The sequence below is a fragment of the Sus scrofa genome, chromosome 14 (genome assembly GCF_054392235.1).
Source record: "Sus scrofa isolate SSC_HxYL_T2T_F1_AM1 chromosome 14, Sscrofa_HxYL_maternal_Yorkshire_Landrace_v2.0, whole genome shotgun sequence".
NCBI classification, from domain to species: domain Eukaryota; kingdom Metazoa; phylum Chordata; class Mammalia; order Artiodactyla; family Suidae; genus Sus; species Sus scrofa.
The window spans coordinates 153,878,809-153,901,649 of NC_139396.1; the positions used below are offsets into that span (position 1 = coordinate 153,878,809).

The following is a 22,841-nucleotide window of genomic DNA, read 5'->3' on the forward strand; positions in this document are numbered from 1 at the left end:
ACATGGGTACAAGGCCTGGAGTTTACAAAGCTCTTTCCAGCTCTTCCATCCCACTGACTCTGCGCCATGCCCTGTGGGGCAGACAGTATCCTGATCTCCACTTTAAAGATGCGCAGCTAAGCCTAACCGTCTCATCTAAGATCTCAGGGTCATAAATACGCAGCTCTTCTGACCGCAACTTCAGCAGCCCTCCCCACTCCCCGCACAGCTCCCTTCTGAGATCTTATTCGTGAGCCTACGATCTGCTAATTCCCGAATGCACCCTGTGCTGACCACATAGGAGAGTCATCTTCGATCAAATTCAAAGAACCTGGGGCCGAACCCATCGAGGAGACCCACACACACACACACATACACACACACACACACCCGCCCGGTTGTGGGTACCTTTGGGTTCGGGCCATACTCACCTTCAGAACCTTGAGGTAAGGCAGCCCGTCGGGCCCGTATTTGCTGCCGTTCTTTTCCACGTGTTTGATCCACTGGATGTGGGGCTGGGCATCACTGTACACCTTGCAGACAAACTCCACGTCGCCCCCAACCACGGTGGAGGCGTTGGCCGGCAGTCCGGCTTGGAGGATGGGCCGGTGCGGCGATCGCTCTGGTGGAGAAGAGGGGAGGAGAGGGGGAGCGGGGATGGGAGGGGGGCAGAGACGAACAGAACAAATGAGTGGTGTGGTCCAGAAAGCTGCCCGGGAACTCAAGCCAAAAAGGCCTCGAGTCTGCTGGCTGACTCCTTTGAAATAACACCACGGCCCAACGCATAACAACGACGACTTCAAAGCAGACGGCGGGAGCGTGACCCTTGCAAAAGGAATACTTATTTAGAAAACTAAGACCTTATTCCATCTCAAGTCATTTGTGGTCCATGGCCACGGCCACCTAGTGAACAAGGGATAAGGTTTTATGGTGACAATCAAAAAGACCAATGGCGGGGGAAAGAAGGCCTCCTCCCAGTTTCCACTGGGGACGATACCAGAAACTCACCTTGATCATAGGTTGACATCCCAGGGAAGTGACAAGACTAATTTCAAGGTCACCCTGAATTCCAAAATGGCACCCGAATGCAGTGTCTCCTGATACATTTCTAAGATGCCCCGACAAGCCCTCTAATCCCTTGTTATAAAAAGAAAATAGGGAATTCCCTGATGACGCAGCAGGCTAAGGATCCGGCCTTGTCACTGCTGTGGCGCAGGTCGCTGCTGTGGTGCAGGTTCGATCCCTGACCCGGGAACGTCCGCATGCCGTGGATGCGGCCAAAAAGAACAAAAGGGAAAAGAAAAGAAATGAAAAGCCGAAGCCCAAAGGTACGAACAAGTGGTCTCATCTCCTGCGGTGGAACTGACTCCATTCGTGCACGTCCTGCCCCACACTCCCATCCGTGTCCTCGATAAGCAGTGGCTGTGTGCCCAACACCAGGGGCACAGGCAGGCAGTCCTCAGCTGGCCCAGAGAGAGCACCGAAAGGAACAGAAAGCGACATGGGGCCCCCCAATCCTGGCACCGTCCCAGACCGTCTTTTTTTTTTTTTTTTTGGTCTTTTTTTTTGCTATTTCTTTGGGCCGCTCCCATGGCATATGGAGGTTCCCAAGCTAGCGATTGAATTGGAGCTGTAGTCACCAGCCTACACCAGAGACACAGCAACAGTGGATCCGAGCCGCGTCTGCAACCTACACCACAGCTCACGGCAACGCCGGATCGTTAACCCACTGAGCAAGGGCAGGGACCGAACCCACAACCTCATGGTCCCTAGTCGGATTTGTTAACCACTGCGCCACGACGGGAACTCCCCCAGACCGTCTTAAAGGAGGCCCCACAGAGGGTGAGCCAGCCAGCCCTTCCCACCTGTACTCGCACTCGTCCGCCTCTCTCTCCAGGGAAACTCTCCAGGAGCGGTCTCAGCAGAAACCTCGTGGAGGCAACCGCATCCAGGGTCAGAAGCAACTACCTGCCAGGTTCCTTAAGAAGCAAGTACCAGACCAGCCTGCTGTGTGATCTTGTTCACAAAGGCTCTGTGATCACCAATGGACTAGAATCTTCCTACACGACAGCCTAGTGAACAGTCAGACACCCATCACCTGTCCCCAGATATCACCCCAACCCCACATACCTGTATGTACCAGCCGACCTCCCTCCCTCCCCACACTGTGGGTACCACTGCCTTCAACCTCCAACCTAAAACATCACCAGGGGACATCCCAGCACACAAGGATGTCCCCACACTGCACCTGAGCATCCCTGAGCCCTGGGCTGGAAACAGCAAATTAGAGTGATCGATATCTCAGCCTTTCTATATTTGGACTTTCAGATTAAAATGTCATTTAGTAGAATTTGTTGGACAAGAGCCAGACCATGTGCAAATTGATTTCACTGCATAAGCCTGTTGCTGGTCTTTAAAAAAAAAAATTTTTTTTAAAGGAAAGAAAGCAAGAAAGGAAGAAACAGTGTTAGCAGTTACTCCCAGCACATTTCATTCCAGAATCTCCCATCACTTCACAGACACCTACATTTTCACAGTAAAAAGATTAAGGATTTCAGAGCCCCAAAGAAGTCGTTCACTGGCCCACTATCACCCACATAGGCTAAGGCGAAGAGCCCAGAAGTCAAGGTTCCTAGTTTGGGTGGGCAGGACATCTCACGGCTGGGATCCTTTCAAGCATCACTAGAAACACTCACTCCGTGGCTGGCACCCCATCCCAGCGATGGGCCACTGTGAGCCTCCAGGTCTGGTCTGGTGGCCAGCTGGATGCCACAGGGACCTGCTAGCAGCTGGCAGGGACGGAGCTCTGATTCGACCCCGGCTCGCCCCATCCACGTGAGAAGAACCGAGTTAAGCCCGCACACACTCTCTCCTCCAGGCCTCCTCCCAAGAGACTTAACAGCCCGAGGGACATGGTCCTCCAGGCTGGACACTGCCGGCCACTCTCACAAAATAACGCTTCTTCGTACCTATCACATATGGAGGGAGTTTACTCCTCCCCTCAGAAAAGCGAACGGTAGGTATCAGTTCGCACTCTGGCTCCGTGTGCCAGTTTTGCGTGGGTGTGTGTGCGTGTTCAAAGATAAATATTTACGGTGCACTTAAATATTTATTCTTAGAAACAAAGGCACTCTGGAATCTTAAATGTCATAAGCCAGATCAGCTGAATTTCAAACCAAGTCCCCTTTCTTACACATGCTTGTTTCTCATAAATCGTTTCACAAGCAAACACTGTGCATGTAATTCCAAGTAATGATGCCTGCGAACAATGAGTGCTTTCACACAGCGTGCCAGCCCCGGCCCGCGCCAGCCTTCAGCAGAGACCTTCGTCACTCGGCAGCACTGGCAGGGCGCGCGCGGAGCTGCAGTCTTGTTTGACTGGTGGTCAATGTGCAAGTTATTCCATTGCTACCCCAACTATTTCCCCCCACCCCACCCTACCCCCCCAAAAAACCCAACCACCTCTGCCATGGTTTAATGCTATTGCGTTTGCAAATTACAGTGGGCCAAGTGTTACCACTTTCAGTCCTGAATTCATCCTTTCAAATTTTCTCACCTAATACAAAATAACCCCTTAGCCCTCCCCCCCCCCCCCGGTACCCCCAGCCCTTTCTCACTTTGGGTACAAAAACTGCGAGTGGGATCGCTGTGTAATCGAAACCTTACACCGTCTTCCAAAACTTATTACAGCTGCCTTCAGTATAAAATGAAACCTTAGAGAATGTTCTTTAAAATGTTTTTAAAAAGTCAGTAGGCCTCATGTTTCGTTTCTCCACATCAGGCTTTGATTTCCTTTGCAACCTTATTCTCTGCCCTGAAACAAGTCGGAGGAGGCTTGAAACGGCTTGGAAAAGGTCCCGGGATGGCAGCCTCTGCGGAGCGCGGCGCCCCCCGACCCCCCTTCTCAGATCCTTCTGCTGTCACCCTTCCCTTGGTGTCCATCGGACCCTAAGAGCAAGGACCAGCAGCGAGGGGATGACAGCACTGGGTCTCCTGTTCTAACCTCTGCAAAACCGGGGTGAAAGCAGGATGCAGATGGCAGCTGGGAGGGCGGGCCAGGCGGCCTCTAGGGAGGCGGGCCATTGCCCCCACGGCCTGGCCCAGCGGGCATCTGGGAAGCAAGTTGAGGGGCAAGGCAGTGACGGTGGGCACCCAGGCCCTCCAACGGCCACCGTGTTCTCCTCGGCCCGGGGCACCCCAAAGCCCTTGGGTCTGCATCTTCTTCTGGCAGCAAACGGATAGAAAAAGAATGAGTCGCCCAAAGAGACACTAAACCCCAGAGCTGGCCCAGCCCTTGGTCTTCTGTCAGAACCAAAGTCCCACTTCTCCACCAGGAAGGATCTCGTTTTTAGGCAAGGTTCTCGGCGCGTTGAACTCTCCCACGTTACAAAGAACAGATTCTTCGCTTTACAGGGGGAGGGAAATACACACTCGGAAAACAGAAGAGCTGACAGGCACCTCACCTCTGTGCTTCCACTGCAGTGTTTAAAAAGACATATTCTGAGTCCCGCGGGTTGCAGATGTACAAACCTCTGGTGGAGCTGAGAGAGGATAAGAGCCTTTACAACAGGTCACTGGGGCGAGCTCCGAATTAAGCCAGGATGGAAGGCAGGCCAAAGGGTGCGGCTGCTGCCGATGGGACAGTTGGCTGCACGGCTGGAATGAAGTTCCACCAAATAAAAGTGTAGTAAACACAGACGGAAGTGCTTTCAAAGAGACAGCCTCTCCCCCGCGGTCTCTCTCCCACTCCCTTTTGTCAAGTGCTCCAAAGGAGTCCACTGCATCGAAGCAGAAGGCCCAGCTGCTAAGAGTCTAAATTTTTTTTTTTTTTTGGAGTCTAAATTTCAAGATAGCCTCTCTCCAATCCGGCCCTGAAGCTGGGAGCCACGACCAGGATGGCAGAAGGAAAACAGCCCGGCTTCATTCCAAGGGGTAATTATTGAGAGAGAAAGAAACAGAGAGAGAGAAAATACCCAAGCGACAAAGAATAAATCTTTGTTAATTGACCATTTGAAACTTTATAACATGCCAGTCCTTCTCTGGACACGATAATATGTTTGCTCATAAGAGATCTACAACTTTTGCACTGACATAGCAAAGGCCGTAAAAAAACATCTACTGGGCAGAGAGGCCTCCTTCCCATCTAAGGGCTCAGTAAAAACACATCCTGGGGATCCAAAGGAGAACCAGGTTCTTAAATTACACCTATAAATTAATCAAGCCCGGAGCTGCTGGTTTCCCAGCATACACTGGCCTTCTGAGCATCTCTCCCCAAAGTTCAGCCGCACTTGCCGCAAAGAATCATTTCAAAGCCAGGCCCTCTGGCAAGAAACCACCAAGAGACTCCAATCACATCGTGTGCCCAGGACTGATCTGGAAAGAGCAAGGCTCCTGCTCTTGGGCACCAGTGATTTAAGGAACACGAAGAACCCTGCCTGCCCCGTCTTTAAATTAACATCAAAATTTAATTACTCTTCCTCCAAAACAGCAGTTTCTTAGCAACTCCAAGGGGCTATTCATAGGGCAAGAACATTCTGAGAGTTGGAGGGCAAGTGAAAACAACTGAGAATTCTTGTTTCTAAAGCCCAGCCTGGCTTTCTTCTAAAGAGTAGGCGGTGGCAGCTTTTGTTGCATTAAAAAAAAAAAAAAAAAACCCACACTGAACCAGTTAGCATGAGGCATGGTTATTAGGGGAGTTGATCAAAGCCCTCTGATGTTTGAGGAGCCCAAGAACCTGCTAAAGACCTCATGCTAATTGCAATTAGTAGAATGAGTTCATTGCCTTGTCAAGACTCTGCCTGATGCCCTCAAACCAGACAGGCTGTATACCTAGCTGGGTCCTGAGTTTTCTTTTCCTGGCGCTTTCTCCAGCCTCTAGAGATTGGCACAAAAGGAGGTCAGAACCAAAAGTGATCTAGAGGACAAGGGACAGGTAAAGGATGAGAGGGAGTATCACATTCTCAAAGAGTCAAAGGATCTGTGGCCAGTATTTTGCTTGTCATCTTCTAGAACAGACTGGGGATGCTGGGTACTCAGAATTACTTTTTTTTTTTTTTTTTGGTCTTTTTAGGGCCTCACCTGTGGCCTATGGAAGTTCCCAGCCTAGGGGTTGAATCGGAGCTGCAACTGCTGGCCTACGCCACAGCCACAGCAATGCCAGATCCAAGCCACATCCCAACCTACGTCGCATCTTGTGGCAATGCCGGATCCTTAACCCACTAAGTGAGGCCAGGGATTGAACCTGCATCTTCATGGATAATAGTTGGGTTCTCAACCCACCGAACCACAACAGGAACTCCTAGAATTACTTAAAAAAAAAAAATGTATTTCAGTAGAAGGTAACTAGTTTGCTGCTCTTTTTCTCTATCCTACGCTTGGCCTCAGTTTCCTCCTGACTCTGGAAAGTCTTGTAGATTTGGGCTGGGGGTCCAACTTCCCCTAAGACATACATGTCTTCAGAGAGAGCAAAGTCGAGGACTAAGCCGGTTTGGGAAAAGCCAAAGTGCCTCCCCTCCAGCAATGAAGTTCCACAGGGACTTATGGAGGTTGCCCCATGTGAAATGCTAGAAGCAAAACACCACTCATTCCTTTGTGCTTGCTCGATGAGGTGGAGACGCAGAGTGAAGAGCTGGCTGACTCTGGGCGGCCTGCGAAGCCCAGAGCAGGCGGAGACGCCGTGCCTTCCCTAATTAATGTCATAGATGGTATTATTTGGCTGGGAGTTGAGTGGCTTCTACCAGCTGGGTGTCAATTTAGGTCTTCTTGGGCAAATTACAGGAGCGGGGCTGTGTGTCATTTATACCCCAAATGTTCATGATACCCTGATCTCTGTGCCTTCGAAAAGTTAAACTGGAACTGGAGACTCTTCGGCGGCCACAGAGTTATGCCAATTTTAGGTTCAAAAATGCCTTTGCTTTGGTTAAAAGGAAACAGGGCTTCTGGATGAAGAAACGTTCTGGGGTGGAGAGCAGTGAGAATTGCACAACAGTGAGAATGTCCTTCATGCCACGGAAACAAACAATCAAAAATGGTTAAAACGGTGCATTTTCTGTTACGCGTATTTTACGACAAGTGGGGGGAAAAAAAGAGAGACATGGCCAAGGGGACACTATCCCAGAGTAAGACAGAGTCCTGGGGTCGGGAAAAAGCTGCCTTCTCAATTAGTGCCGCATGTTTATCTTGTCCCGCTTTTCCCTCTCCTGACACAAAGACTCTGCATAAGGTCCCTCCCTGCATTGTGTTTGGTTTTCACGCTGATGCAAGACACAGAGGTCAATCTCCCCAGGCTCGGTCCCGAGGAGCTTGGGTAAACACAGCTGAGAGCCGTCATGCTGGGGAGCCCCCTCCCAGAGCCTCAGCACCCTGCCACTCGCCGCAGCGGGTACAGCATCTTTCAGGAATGTAAGATTATTAGCGGGGTCTGCAGAGCCAGGCTTCCTTCATGGGGAGAGGATGCTGGAAACTTTTTTTTTAAGGCCAGGAATGAAACATACCCTGTGGTCACACAGGCGGAACTCTGAATTAGAATATCTTCTCTCAAATGATCTACGAAGAAGCTAAAAACCAAACCACGGGGAAGGTCCCGAAGACAGCAGCACTCAGATGAGGCTGTGTAAGAGGAAAATGTTGATGTCTATCAAAAAAGATCCAATGAACCCCATTTAGAAATAGGTCCTAGAGAAATATTCACCCCCGATGACCAAGAAATAGGTGAGGGCTATGCTTATCAATGGAGTCTCTCCGGAAAACTAAAGATACAGGAGTTCCCTTGCGGTACTGTCGATTAAGGATCCGGTCACCAGAGCATCTTGGGTTCCATCCCTGGCCCAGGAACTTCACGTGCCACAGGTGAGGCCAAAAAAACAAGATGAACATAAAGTAAATACCCAGCAAAAGGGAGATGGTTAAATACATTAAACTCTGTCCACGACAGACAGCATACTGGCCATTAGAAAGAATGGACCCAACAGAACAAAGGGTGGGGAAAAAAATGTAATTGTAATGTATACATGTAAGGATAACTTGATCCCCTTGCTGTACAGTGGGAAAATAAAAAAAATTTTTTTAATTTTAAAAATTTAAAAAATTAAAAAAAGAAAGAATGGACCCAACATGCACAGACGGTGGAAAGATGTCCACGATAGTAACGCTGACAGGTGCATCAGCTTCCATCATTACAAAACCTTTACTTCTAGAGGAAGTTCAGAAAAGCCCACCCTGCTAATCTCTCAGACGCCTCACTCTGCTCCTGGGGCGGTTCGAGCAGACGCAAAGGCTTTCAGCCCATCTGAGCAAACAAAAACTGCCTCCCTTTGGTGAGAACCACATGAGAAGTTGAATAATAAAACCTCATTTGTTTTCTCAGAGGCAAACTCAGACCCAGGGGAAAAAAAGTGCTTCTAGATAATTCCTTGCTATAAGCAGCCCCTAAAGAGAGGCTTCAAAAGAGTCACCCCAATCATAAGAGGTTCCAATCCAAACTTGACGTCTCTTCTCACCATCCCAGGCAGACGGAAGGCCTCAGGCCAGCCTGCAACTCTCCCAGGGTCCACTGGCCACTCAGTGATGGTTCACACGCAAAATGGTTTTGTTTCTTTTCACCAAAATGTAAAATGGAAAGGACCACATCCACCCTCTTCCCATCTCGGTTCAGAGCATATACAGAACCCGACAAAATGAGGAACTCCTTCCCCAAACAAAGCACGACTGCCAAAAGATCCTTCCAGAATAATGCCCAACACTTATCTTCAAAAAGGACACCTTGGAGTTCCCCCCATGGCTCAGTGGTAACTAACCTGACCTAGTATCCATGAGGTTGCGGGTTCGCTCCCTGGCCTCGCTCAGTGGGTTAAGGATCCAGCATTGCTGTGAGCTGTGGTATAGGTTGCACATGCAGCTCGGACACGGTGTTGCTGTGGCTGTCATGTAGGCTGGTAGCTGCAGCTCTGATTCAACCCCTAGCCTGGGAACTTCCATATGCTACAGATGCAGCCTTATAAAGCAAACAAACAAACAAACAGAAAAATGCCTTCATCCTGATAGGTAGGGAATATGAGGGAATGAGGGGGCCACCTGGCCTGTGATTTGCACATTATTAGGGAGGGAGAGAATTCCTACAGACCTTGAGGGACTTCTCCAAGGGGGAGGCTCTGGGAGGAAGAAAGAAAAAGGAGAAATTCTATCAAGCTCCAGAAAGCTCCATCCCTACTTATCATCTTCTCGCTGCAGCAGTTTGGGGTCTTTCGTACTGTGACCTGAGAACCCTAAGTGGCCAAAGCATGCGTTTCATTCAACTGATCGTGCCAAACACCCTCTAGGCCAAGCACGTGATACCCCGGAGAGCGAGGATTCGTCACTACACGGTCATCAACAGATATTATCCCTGTAGAAAGCTCTGCTGCCCCTTCTCCCTCCAAACCAAGGCAAGGATGTGCTCACCTCCTCATCTCTCTGCTCAGAAGGAGAAACAGAAAACCTTCCCCACGGAAGCACTAACACCCTCTCTCAGCCTCTCTGTCCCACCTGCATCTGACCTCAGTGAGGAGCCTCGAGGCTGCCTTTCCAACTCAAACCTGAAGCCGGGAGCGCATCCCTAGTTCAGTAGGTTGTTTCTGCCCTGCCTTCTCCTGACTCTGCAGATAAACCAAACGTGAGACCTGAACGCCACTGTGGAGGGTTCCAAGGGACGGGAGCCCACAACAGAGCTCTGCCGGAGGTACCACTGAAAGCGGAGCAATATGTTGGCACTTCTACGCTCATCTTTTTTTTTTTTTTTTTTTTGGTCTTCTTAGGGCTGCACTTGCAGCATATGGAGGTTTCCAGGCTAGGGATCGAATCAGAGCTGTAGCTTCCAGCCTTTACCACAGCCACTGCAATGCCAGATCCAAGCTGTGTCTGCGACCTACACCACAGATGTAGGGATCCTTAACCCACTGAGCAAGGCCAGGGATCGAACCTGCATCCTCATGGATCCTAGTCAGGTTTCTTTCTGCTGCGCCACACTGGGAACTCCTCTACAATCATCTTGATGCGAATCAGCATAATATGTCCCAACTGGGGCCTTTTATTAATAAAGGTGACCGTTAACTGAAACTGTGAAAGTTTAGAGAGGAACTCGGAAGATGCCCTGAATTAGAATTTGCAGTGTGGGGGTTCTCATCATGGCGCAGCAGAAACAAATCTGACGAGGAACCATGAGGTTGTGGGTTTGATCCCTGGCCTCACTCAGTGGGTTAAGGATCTGGTATTGCTTTGAGCTGTGGTGTAGGTCACAGTTGCAGCTTGGATCTTGCATTGCTATGGCTGTGGTGTAGGCCAGAAGCTGTAGCTCCGATTGGACCCCTAGCCTGGGAACCTGCAGATGCTGCAGGTGTGGCCCTAAAAAGCCAAAAAAAAAAAAAAAGAATTTGCAATAGTGTGTTAAGAACCATAACCTCCCCCCCGCCCCCAAAATATAAGTGACTCAAACTGTTTTTTCTATTATTTCAATTCAGCTCACACTGCTCAAAATCTGGCTAAGTTCCAGTTCACTACTGGACACTGACTGCCACTGATGAATTTATATCTTCGTCCCAGCCTCCTCACCCACCCTCTGATAGCAGCTGCTTTTCCTCTGCCCTCTGCCACCGCCTGCATTATTTCCAGCTACAGAGAAGGTACACTCCTCTTCCAAAATGCTGTAAGTCATTAACTTGCCTGTGACACCTCTGCATCCTCTTTGCCCACATCACAGACTCCATGCCAGAGACTGGACAAGAGATCAAATATTAGCCCTTCTGCCAGCCACCTCAGCCAGTCCCCCTGCTAGAATCTAAAGCAATCAATAAGGTTTCTTTCCTCAACTATTGGGCAGAGAGGGCAACGGATGGCTTGCAGAGAACATGGCACATCTGCCGAGATGGCAAAGTCGTAACACACTCCATCCAGGCCAGCGTGTGCCTGCTCCAACCCTAGGAGCTGGCACCCACAGACACCGCCTGCTCTCAGCGCCTGGAAGGAATAACTCTGGGCTGACATCTGGCCTGTAGGAAGGCACTTCGCTGCCGGTCAGTACATTCGGGGCTGGTGTAGCCACCTACCTACCGACCAGCTTTTGCCCCCTGGAAACCCTGTTGTGAAATAGGTATGAAAAGCCACTCTGGAGCAACCAAAAAGCTCGTTAAACAGTAGCTACCAAAGGAAGTTTTGAAATCTCTGTCCTAAAGGAAAGGAGAGGACCAGCCACTCCTTTAATCAGGGCTGGGCTGAGTGTGCCTGTCTCAGCCTCGAGCTATGAAAGGAGGTGTGGGACCCCCTAATGACGGGACGAGTGATCACGTGGGTACCATTAGTTAAAAGCCCCACCTCCGGGAGTTCCCATCGTGGTGCAGTGGTTAACGAATCCAACTAGGAACCATAAGGTTGCGGGTTCAATCCCTGCCCTTGCTCAGTGGGTTAAGGATCCGGCGTTGCCGTGAGCTGTGGTGTAGGTCGCAGACGCGGCTCGGATCCCATGTTGCTGTGGCTGTGGTGTAGGCCGGCAGCTACAGCTCCAATTTGACCCCTAGCCTGGGAACCTCCCATATGCCGCGGGAGCGGCCCAAGAAATGGCAAAAAGATTTTTTAAAAAAAGCCCCACCTCCTACTGCATCCTCTCAGCGGTGCTGCAGGGAAGGCATGCCATCACCCCCATTTTCCAGAAGAGAGAACGGAGGCTTAGCAGTTCCATGCTTTCCAAGGCCACAGAGCTAGAGAGGGATGCAGAGTATGAACCACTCGCCCATGTAATTCCCACCAGAACCTCCAGAGGCGCTACCAGGCAAGGAGAGGAGCCCTTGAGGGTTGCTGTGGTAGAAAGGGTTAAGAAGAAGACTCCGCTGCTGGCACCACAAACTCGGCAGCACAACTTTGCTTCCTACTCAATTCCTGCTGCAGCTCCATGATTCCATGTCAACTGAGCAAGCCCACTTCGGAAGGCACCGCTGTGCCCCAACACCTGCCATGGCACCTCCATCCATTCTCAACAATGGGGGTCTCTGCCTCCCTCCAGCGAGACCTCACGTCGCGACCTCATGTCAAGCTGACACGCAGACGCAGTATCAGGATGAACACCAAGTCTTAACACTTAGAGCAAGAAATGGAAAAGAATTCATTAGAAAATCAAAGCAGGTCTGGCCAGGAAGCTTCTGGGTCAAGACGCTTCCAATCCAGAACCCCCAGGGGCTTTGTGGAGCCGTGGCCTGGTGAGTGCCAGGGAGACACACGAGCGCCACAAGTTGGAAGGTGAGAATCACGTGTCCAATGTGTTCACATCTCCAGATACACGGTGTGGTGTGGTTTCGGGCTACCTACACCACAGCCACCCTCATCACACAGAAGAACAAAAGCTGCATCGAGGAGCCACAAGGTGACAGAAACTAGAACAGAGCAGGGCCTTCCATAAAGAGCAAGTGAGTGGGAGTGAGCCTAATTCTGACAGCCTCTGCGATAAACCAACCAGGTAATTACTGAACTAGAGCACCGTGTCTTCATTTACCGAAACGCTACTTTGTTCCAAACCCCTCCAAGAAAAAGGAGCACAAAATTCACACTGCACGAGTGTGGCTTCAGGGTCCCTGAGTTGCCTCAGTCCCCTTCCTGTGGCTCAGGGACCATGCTGGATCCTTTGGCTTCCCAGGACGGGGCTGCGCCAAGCAATAAACAAGGGACACAACTTCTCCCCCTGGGGACAGGCTATCAGACGCACACCGCCAGGTGTCAGCCCCACCATCAGGCTTATCCGTCCATGCCTGGAAGACACAGACTTCATCCCTCCCCAGGACACACCTCGGGGAGCGTCAGCACCAGGATGGATTCCTTCATGCTTTCAGGCTGAGTCCCAGCATGTCTGGACCCGAGCTGCAGCAGATTGCTGTCAAGGAGCAGTGGACAGCGCCATCCTGCTCTGCCGCCAAGCAGGTCGGGGCTGGCCAGGAGGCCTGTGTGATCCCCTCAAGTTACCTGACGGGCTCCGGGAATGCAGAACTGGACATCAAAAGGAGAAAAAGCTCATAATTCAAAGCCAATTATTCTCACAGAGTCAGTTCTGCATACTTCTCTCTCTCTCTCTTAGTTTTGGGAGTTTTTCTGGGCAACAAAAGCTAAACCCAGGGTTCACCTTTCCAGAGTTTGGCGATAGCAGTCACTGCTGGTCTCCACCACGGTAATCCTGAAACAGAGACATTCACGTGGGATGCATGCAGCATTAATCGAGGGTTCGAGAAGACCCAGCTCAGGAGTTCCTTCAAGTCCTCAGCAAATCACTCACCCCGCCCAGAACCGGAATTTCCCCAACTGTAAAAAATGGGGTGAGAAGTAGAGATGGACGAGACCAACCCGATGAACTTGAAGCTCCCAAACTCTCCAACCCTCTTCCCCAAGTTCAAGCAACTATGTCAGTCCCGGGACAGGCCTGACGACAGCATTGAACCAAAGGTGGAAAGCTCGGCAGGACAAGTGAATGCCAGCTGGCGGTCCGTTCTATTGGTCCCAAGAAGAGCATCCAGTTTGTTCAATGAAACTTCTGATTAAGTCAATAAAAGCTATGTAAGATGTCTTCTAGCTCTCAAAGGAGTTTCCAGATTTGGAAAGAAACAAAGCAGCATTTGTTACTGGCCACCGAGGCACCGACCGATTGGGTGTTTTCACCTGTTAACCCACCCGAGTCCTCCCAGACACTGCAGTGGGTTGAACTGTGGTCCCAGAAAAGGTTAAGTCCACATCCGATCCCCCGAGACCTGCAAACGTGACCCTATTTGGAAATAAGATCTTAGTGATGAGGTTCAGGATTAGGTTTAAGGTGGGCCCTAAACCCAATGACAGGTGTCCTTATGATGAAAGCCAGAGGGCGATTTGAGACGACACAGAGAGGACAGCCATGGGAGACAGAGCCAGAGATGGAGAGGACGTGTCCACAAGACAAGGACCGTCAACAGCCACCAGAAGCTGGGACAGAGGCATGAACAGACTTGCCCTCAGAGTCTGCAGAAGGAACCAACCCCGCAGACACCCTGACTTCAGACTTCTGGCTTCCAGAACGGACAAAATACATTCCTCTTGTTTTCAGCCGTTCAGCCTGGAAGGATTTGTTCGTGCAGCCCCTAGGAAAGTGCTGCAACCCTCACAGGGATGGGATATAAGCATCGTCCTTCACATGAGCTAAGAGAGGCTCAGAGAAGCTAAGTCACTTGTCCCAGCGTGCTGGGTCCCCAGGGCACGGGCAGTCGGGCCCGCAACGCTCACAGCACCAGGCTGCCCTTATGGAGCACTCCTGGGACTCCGTGCCTTCACTTTGAGACACACGGAGAGTAAAACCCAAAGTTAAATGATCTCTCCAGGGTCGCAGCTTCTTGATGGCAGGGCCCGAGGCAGAATGCAGAGCTTCTGCCTCATTCACTGATGAACTCTGGCAAAACCCTTGCCACCTCCTGGCGCCAGCTCTTTTCAGGGGGAGCCCCTGTGATTATCATCACAGTTACTGAGATGCAAAGCTTCACACTGATTTTCCCTTGCAAGCAAAGGGCTGAAGAGGAATGGTGTCAATTTTAATGAGGATCAAGCCAGCCCCTCAAAGGGCTCCCAGTAAACGAAAGCATTTCCCTCGCACCCAACAATGGCTTGCTGCTTAATTCCACAGCACAAGAATGTCACTTAAATTACACGGCTTTTACATGAACGTGCTTACGGGGATGCCTTTCCAAGGAAGAATTTCAATAAAAAGATCTCCCCCAGTTTGACGCGTCGTAATATCTGAGCTACAAGCCTCTGTATCATAGCAACAAAAATAAAACCTCGGAGAAAGCAACCTACAACAGGACATGACTTGCTCTGGGAAAGAGTCTCTGATGCTCTGCGGAACAGAGATGTAGCTGAGAGGCAGCGAGGGCCACCAGAAGTGCCCTGGTCAAGCCTGAACCCCTTTCGTGTCCACTTGCCGAGATGCACAGAAGGACTGGCTGCCAGCCCTGTGCATCTGCCCTGAGAGGCTTCAGCTGACTCGATTCTTCTTTTATTACTGCGTCTCAAAGCCAGTCCTAGGGTTTTGGGCAAAGACGAGAGTATTTCACACCTTCAGCTTTCCTGAAAACGTCTTCTCCTGCACTGACTTTTGGCTTCTATTTATAAAGAAGGTTCAGGGCTTGGAAAATGATTGGGGGTGCGCTTTAATGGATATTCCCAACCAGCATTGTGTCATTATTGGCCCGCGTTGAGCTGGGCGATCTCCCAAATTTGTGACATAATCAGGCCTTTCTCTGCGTTACTCCATACGCTGTCCGCCCCCCCTACATTACACCACTGAATCACACGCTCTTTTCAACAAGACCGATTGCCAGGGGATTAACATTAGACGGCACAATTCCATTATTCAGCAGCCCGATTCAAATCCAACCCTCCACTCTAAGAGAGATTTCAGGGCTTCACAGAGATGAGCTGCCAGAAAGCTCAAGGGGAGCGGCGGGGGGGAGAGGGGGTTTTGAATGTTTTACATAACAACTCAACCCAAAACCTGCTCTAAGCAAGAGCCCAGGGCTCAAGTGGCCGAGCTATGACTCCTGATTCCTGGAATGACCCCAAGCAATCTTAACGAGCGATGGGGAGACCTCTGGATCCCCGAAGACGGCTCGAGCCCAATTACTTTATTCCCACGATAAATTACTGATTTAGCTATTTAGAACTTCTAGCCCTGAATCTTGCTTTCCTTAAATAGAAACACTTTCATGTCAAAGGCAGGACACGCGAGGCCCTGAGTGAAATCCAGGTTGTGTGCTCTTTGGTCAACAGACTTACCATGGAGGCCAAAACCAACGCTAACCATCTTCTTCTCCTATCTGAGTGTTACTTCTCTTTGGGTTTGTTTTATAAAATATCTGTACGTTATGATGTCCACTAAGAAGGGTTCCACAAATACCTCTGTGAGAAAGGAGGGCTCTGAAGTTCAGGCTTTTATACATATCTACAGAATCTACATTACACAAAACCTTTCAGGAGTTCCCATTATGGCGCAGCAGAAATGAATCCGACTAGGAACCATGAGGTTGTGGGTTCGATCCCTGGTCTCACTCAGGGGGTCGGGGATCCGGCATTGCCATGAGCTGTGGTGTAGGTCGCAGACGCGGCTTGGATCTGGCGTTGCTCTGGCTGTGGTGCAGACCAGCGGCTACAGCTCTGATTGGACCCCTAGCCTGGGAACCTCCATGTACTGCGGGGCCCCTAAAAAAGACAAAAAGACCAAAAAAAAAAAAAAAAACCAAAAACAAAAAACTTTCAAATTTCACATAAAGGCTTCCAAATAAACAAAATGTTATTTTTTTCACTGAATACTTACATATGAAGGAAATAAAGATGATATCATGCTTTCTAAAACAGAGTTTCTTTTGGATTTAATTTATTTGATAGAAAACGAAGATGGTTTTCTATTTAATTTTCAGTTAACTGAAAACTTCCCTTACCAATGGAACCAATCTATGTCATGTGGTTAATTAAGCTTTTGCAAAGTTTCTGATTGACTCTTGGGGCAATTCGAATATCTATGGGGTCTCTCTCTTCAAAGAGTTTATATTTTATTGAAGGAGAAGAAATGCCCACGTGTGAAATAATATGAGGGACACACAGAGAAGAAACGATGGAGGGACGCCTTTGTTTATAGATGCACAGGGGCTGAGTCTGTGGGGGCACAAAGGGCCACATTAGGGCAAAATGAATCAAGGTGAGCTTTTAAGTTGAGACCTTGGCAGGAGTCAGCACCCTGCGTGTGGAAATACACAAACTGATTAGATTCCACAGCGGGGACACAAGGACAGGTGGCCACCCTGAGCGCCAGGGTAGATGACAAAGAGAAATGATGGTGCTTACCAAAAAAAAAACAAAAAACAAAAAAAAAAGATCTCAGCCCACCATCCCAAAATGATAAGACATGCCGTAGGTGTAAGTTTATCGGTCTTCCAACAAGATAGAGAAACACCCTATCTCCATCATTATAACAAAACTCATGCTAGATCAGACATGGGAAGAAATTTGAGTTCGAGAACGATACACTATGTGGTCTTAAGATATGCACTAAAGGAGCCTATGTAGCCAAGCACTTTGATAAAAAAGTACTCATAAACCCATAGAAACAGTTCCTTTCCATTTGGGGTTTTTTTTATTTGTTTGTTTGCTTTTTTTAGAGCCTCACCCATGGCATACGGAAGTTCCCAGGCTAAGGGCTGAAGTGGAGCTACAGCTGCCGAACAGAGCCACCCCCACAGCCACAGCCACAGCCACAGCAGATCCGAGCTGCATCTGCGACCTACACCACAGCTCACAGCAACACCAGATCCTTCACCCACTGAGTGAGGCCAGGGATCAAACCCGCATCCTCACCGATATGAGCGGATTTGTTTCCCCTGAGCCACAACGGGAACTCCCAAACAGATCCCTTTTTACAGAAGAAAGAGCCTCTAGGAACAGCCGCTGAACTTGTAGGATCTGATGACTTTCTTTCGATGGCCCTGCAAGGCCTCTGGATAGTCAGCTCCCTCCAGGCAGCTCAGAGCTCCGTCATTACAGCCCCTTTTCCTTTACTCTTCAGCCAGCGTTACACGGTTGCCCTTCTTTCTAAAATGTTCTCCTACAGCCGAACCACACCCGTTCCCTGGGACACGACCATGTGCAGAGTAACCCCCACTTTCCAGACATCGGCACCCCTTACAGCATGTCCACGTGACACAAGGTGAGGCCTGGGAACCGAGGGGATCTTCACACCAAAAGCACAAAACCTGGCCAATCAAGAAACAGAACACGGTCAAGTGCAGAAGAATCCTTCCCAGACAGTGGCTAGGACTTAGAAAGAATGAAAACACATCAACTCTCCCCAACGTATGGGGAGAAACGAGACTCGCTGCCACAGGTTCCAGCGAGTCGAGCTGCCGCAGGCTGGCACCAGACGGCCACACGGGGAGAGGCAAACTCACCAACGACGTCGAGGTGGTATGTGTGATTGATGGACCCGTAATCGTTCTCCACCACGCAGGTATAATTTCCTTTGTCGGATGGAACCACGCTTTCCATAATGAGGCTCCAGTGCTGGTTTCGTACCTGAAAAGGTGGTTATTGAACAATCTTAGTAGAGCATACCAGCTGCCTTGCTTTCTTGCTTGAAAAGACGTTGGGAGAGACAAAGGAGTTAGAGGAGAACCCCCTGAAGTCTCAGTTGTCTCATAGTAAGTGCGCAGAATGGTGACAAAGGAAAACAGTTAACTATCACCCTGGCAGGGCGACGGTGACACACTCCGATACGGAAGAGTGCGGGGAACGGGTCTGTCCCCACGCTGGGTGTGAGGTTTCCTCCAGGAGCTTCCAAGCGGCCGGAGGACCTAACACAGGATCAGTGCCCTTGGGCAGGTGAGCTACCAGACGGCTCATCCACTGGGGCCCTCAGGCCCTACCGCCCCAAGGAACCACGTAGAGCAAACCCAGTGAACATGCCCTGGAAACCAGCCACTTTTCCTGGGCACTGCTTCTCCTCTCAGCTAATTTAAACTTCCATCTCCCACAGAGCCCACAAGGGGGGTGCTTTTACTGTCCCCGAAACCCCGTGGTTTGAAGGCCTCAGGGTTCCTTCCCCTGGGCCCTCCGATGCTGTCAGGACGTCTCAAGAAGTTTCAGCTGGGAACGCAGGCCGGCCCCTCCCATCTCTAATGGTGGCTGAATAGATGCCACATGTTCCTAAGAGATACACTCAGAATCCCAAATGTGGGAGCAATGAATCCTTTGCAAACTTAGGCCACGTATCCATCTGTTTACTAACTCCTTGAGACCTTGCGAAGATAAGCAGGACATGTGCAAAGAAGTTATTGGGATTCTTCCTCTGGTTCTGCCAACATGCAAACACCAGATTCTGATGTTCCCACCTTGATTTTAAAACATTTCAATAGACTCGGGTTTGCAAGGAAGCCTGGTGTTTCCTGATTCAGACCAAAATGCAGATTTCATCTTTCAGGGTCCTGGCATTAATGCTTCTCTCCAAGTCCCTATCATTCTTAAAAGGTATTGTGGACAAGGCCTGCTGGAAAAAAAATGCAAAGGAAGAATAAAAGGCCAGGGCCCACTCCTCTCAACTACGCTTTCAGGAATCCCAGCTGACCTTCTGAATGATGCCCAGAGCACTGCAAGTGTTTTCTGCCTTAATCACATAAAACCTGATAATGCCAGCAGAGCCTCTGCGAACACATGAGTGATTCAAGGAACTAAATTAGAGTCTAAGAAAATCAGCTTGTGAGCGCTCCATTCTAACAACAGCAGGGCACGGCAGCTGTCCACTTTGAAAAGCAGAGCCAACAGAGGTAGGAGACGAGAAGAACAGGCTCCAGTACCACTCTCTTCATGTCAGACATTCAGTGCAGCACAAGCCAACACGACAGAGTGGAGTTACTGAGGCCGAGGCCAAAAACAAGCTCGCCGTTCATCACTAACAGTCTCACGAAGGATCACAGGCGTGAAGGCTGGACTCTTCTTCTGAACAGAGGACAAGCACTGAATTAAGACGGAGTTCTGGGCACATGGTCCCTCAGCCTCACAGCTGCTGCCTGAAACTGACTCCCCCAGTACAACCACGGACATTGTTTCAGAGTCTAAAACATCATGGAACCGGCGTTGGTCTCACTATCACAGAAGAAATGTCTGGCAGTAAATGAACTTGAAGGCATCAGACCTACAACAGAGAAACTCTATTCCCTATCCTGGAGAAGGCTTGCTCTGAGCTCTTGGCTGGGCAAAAGACTTTTAGGAGAACCCAAAACAAACAGCCACGTCTTCTCTTAGGAGGGATGCATGCCTTCTTGGCAGAATATGCCGAAGGGGTGTTCAGAAGGAGAAGATGTAAATGCTAAAAGTTCCAGTGCATGGAGACTTTTCTACCTAAATCCTGACACCACCCCCCCCCCCCCGAGGGCGAGCCTGCAGCTTGGAAAAGGCAGGAACCAGCTCCTTGATTTAACTCAGGACAGATGGCCCCATGGTGGGGCCCCCTCCCTCTCCCCAGGCCCTCAGGAATATCAGGAATGGGACTCTCCAGGCCTCTGAGGAACCCGTCACGTGGAGGGTAACTCAGGCCCTGACGTCACCAAGCCACGTAATCCAGCATTTAGCCCCGCTGTAAATATTCAGTTCTTTGAGCCCCCGCTCAAATGTCATGCCCATAAGCCCTTAATCACGGCTAGTGCCTGTCTCTGGATCCCATCCAAACTGTCAACGTCTTTCTTGTGCCTGGATCCAAGATTTGGCAGAACGCGTACTCCAAACGCAGCTGAACCTGAACTCTTCAGAGAGGGCATCGTCTGCCTCTGCCCCAGACAGTCGATCTTGGCATGTGCAGCTCGGCTGCCTTTTTTAACCCTAGGGCATGTGGTCAGCTCCAGTCTTTCGCTGGGACTATGGCATTCCACGTGAGCTCCCTCGAGAAGGGCACACACTCCCTGGAAATTTACTTCCTAGAGATGCACCAGGATAACGTTAATGAGTGAACGGCTATAAAATGCTTTCACGATGAGAAACACATTTACTCAACAGAGACCTTGGTCCTCAATCAATAGTGCCCCACATGGTGTGGTTAATATTTATTTTCTGACACCATGGCTCTAGTATTGGATTCCTTGACATACCACCAACCCCAGATCTTACACGCTATGGCATTTTCCAAATGGATGCCCTTGGAAGCCGCCAACAGAGAGACTCTGACACTTTTGGAAGGGACACGCTAGCACTGCTGGGTGACTGCTTCATGACAAACTAAAAGACTACAAACAGTACCTCCACAAAGATGGGGGATAGAGGCACAGACTTCTGTGCCTTTTTTTTTTTTTTTTGTCTTTTTAGGGCCACACTTGCGGCATGGAAATATAGAGGTTCCCAGGCTGGGGGTGAATCAGAACTGTAGCTGCCAGCCTGCACCACAACCACAGCAACGTGGTGGGATCCGAGCCACGTCTGTGACCTACACCGCAGCTCACACAACGTCGAATCTCCAACCACCGAGCAAGGCCAGGGATGGACTCTTGGTTCCATCACGGTAACCCGTCAGATTCGTTAACTGCTGAGCCACGATGGGAACTCCAGATTTCAGTGCTTTTTTAAACGCACTGTTTCCATATCAAGACTCAGGGTAAACCTAAAGAGACTACAAACATGTAAGATGCCATCCTCAGTGTCTTTTTCTCGATTCCTCAGCTTTTTCATGCTCCTGTGTTTCTGCTGGTTAGGTCAGATGCACACAAACCATCTTCGCTTTCACAGAAGAGGGAATGTAAATACCCAATAAACATATGAAAAGATGCTTAACCTCATTAAAGAGCAGGGAAATGCAAATTAAAACAATGATGAGACACTGTTATTCACCAGCTGATTAACAAAAAGTAGAAAGATCAATGTCACAGAGCACTTGGTAAGGATGGTGAGACGCAAATTGATAACAGGCACACAAGTCAAGAAACATCTTTCTGTCAAATAACTGGCTAGTACCTATTAAAATTAGCAACACACACTTTTTTTTTTTTTTTTTTTGACCCGGTTAATTCCACTTCTAGAAACCCAGCCGACACAGAAAAGAGGATTACTTCCAGGCACATAATAAATTTGTGGTTTCAAGCACAGCTTGTAACGGAAAAAAACTGGACTCCGTCAAGAGGAGACTCGTTCATAATGAACAGTTTATTCCAGAAGAATAGCATGCAGTCATTAAAAAGAATGAGGCATTCTTATGTTCAGTCCTGGTAAAATACCACTAACAGTTATTGATAAATGAAAACAAGCAGCCTGAATACAAATATGTATCTTCAGGATTCCATTTTGTAAAACTACACACACACACACACCCATCTAGGTGCATATAGGCCTGAATCTGGAAGCATGACTTGTATATACACAGGTAAAATCAGAAAGAAAATGTTAGCAATAAACTTTACGTAAGTGGTAGGATTCAAAATGTTTACACTTTTCTCATTTTCACTTTTCAAACTTCAGCAGAAATCTCATGCATACACACAACAAAAAAAGTGAAACAAAACAGCTCTGTGCCTCCCTGGGGTAGCAGTAGCTCTGAGGCAGAACCACTGTACATGTAACTCTCTGGCAGATCAACCATGAAAGCCAGGGAGAAGAGGAATCTTGCACCAACAAACACACACACAATTCTTTCCTTTCATTCCTGCCCATGGCCAAATCTTTGTGGAATTCATCAGCATTTTTCATCTGCCAAGGAACAAAACGAGAGAGCGTGGGGTTTCAAAACTATGTTCACCAAAGGCTTTTAAAAATAACATTTCAATACCAAAAGCAAGCAGACTGAAGCTAATGGCCTCAACTCTTTTACGTGTAATCCAAAAACTGGATCCGCAAACATTCCACACCCTGTCATCACAAAGACAAAAGGTGGCCCAGACAGGTTTTTTTGGAATTCCTCAGTCACCTAAAGCCTTCAAGTTGCACATTAAGCCCCCAGCCTTCAGGGAACAACTGGGAATGTCTATTGAGTCTGTATGACACCAAAACACCTAGGTGAAAGGTCAAAGGTCAAAGGCCCAGCTGTCACCTGGATGTTTGTTTTTCACGTTGCAAAAAAACTCTGGACATTTCTAAATACCCAGGTGTTCAATGACAAGCAGAATAAACATCCAGAAGCTGGATGGAAAGTTTTGCTTTGTGCCAAATCGAGGAATGCTCTGTCCATTAGATAGTAAATACCCCCAAGACTTCCTTCCACCAGTTTCAGGGCTCAAATTGTGGAGAAGGACAGCAATGCCTTTTAAAGCTGGCCTCCCTAAGGTGCCCCGTGAACTCAATTCAACACAGACCAGTTGTCATTAGGATGC

The 22,841-nt window shown here is 49.2% G+C and overlaps 1 protein-coding gene and 1 long non-coding RNA gene across 41 annotated transcripts in view; both read right to left on the reverse strand.

Moving 5' to 3' along the window:
• Nucleotides 1-22,841, reverse strand: part of FGFR2 (fibroblast growth factor receptor 2) — a 108,848-nt gene that overhangs the window by 40,173 nt on the left and 45,834 nt on the right. For all 40 annotated transcript variants that reach the window (XR_014825679.1, XR_014825678.1, XR_014825677.1 and 37 more), the window contains 2 exon segments: nt 17,949-18,072; nt 411-601 (listed from right to left, as the gene is read on the reverse strand). Coding sequence is in view for 33 of the 40 variants with exons in the window: in NM_001444600.1 (NP_001431529.1) it covers nt 411-601; nt 17,949-18,072 (315 nt within the window). In the remaining 7 variants the exon portion in view is untranslated.
• On the reverse strand, nt 11,564-16,242 carry LOC146397107 (uncharacterized). The gene is made up of 2 exons (XR_014827080.1): nt 16,158-16,242; nt 11,564-16,119 (listed from the first exon to the last, which is right to left on the reverse strand). It is a non-coding gene; the product is annotated as an uncharacterized LOC146397107 (long non-coding RNA).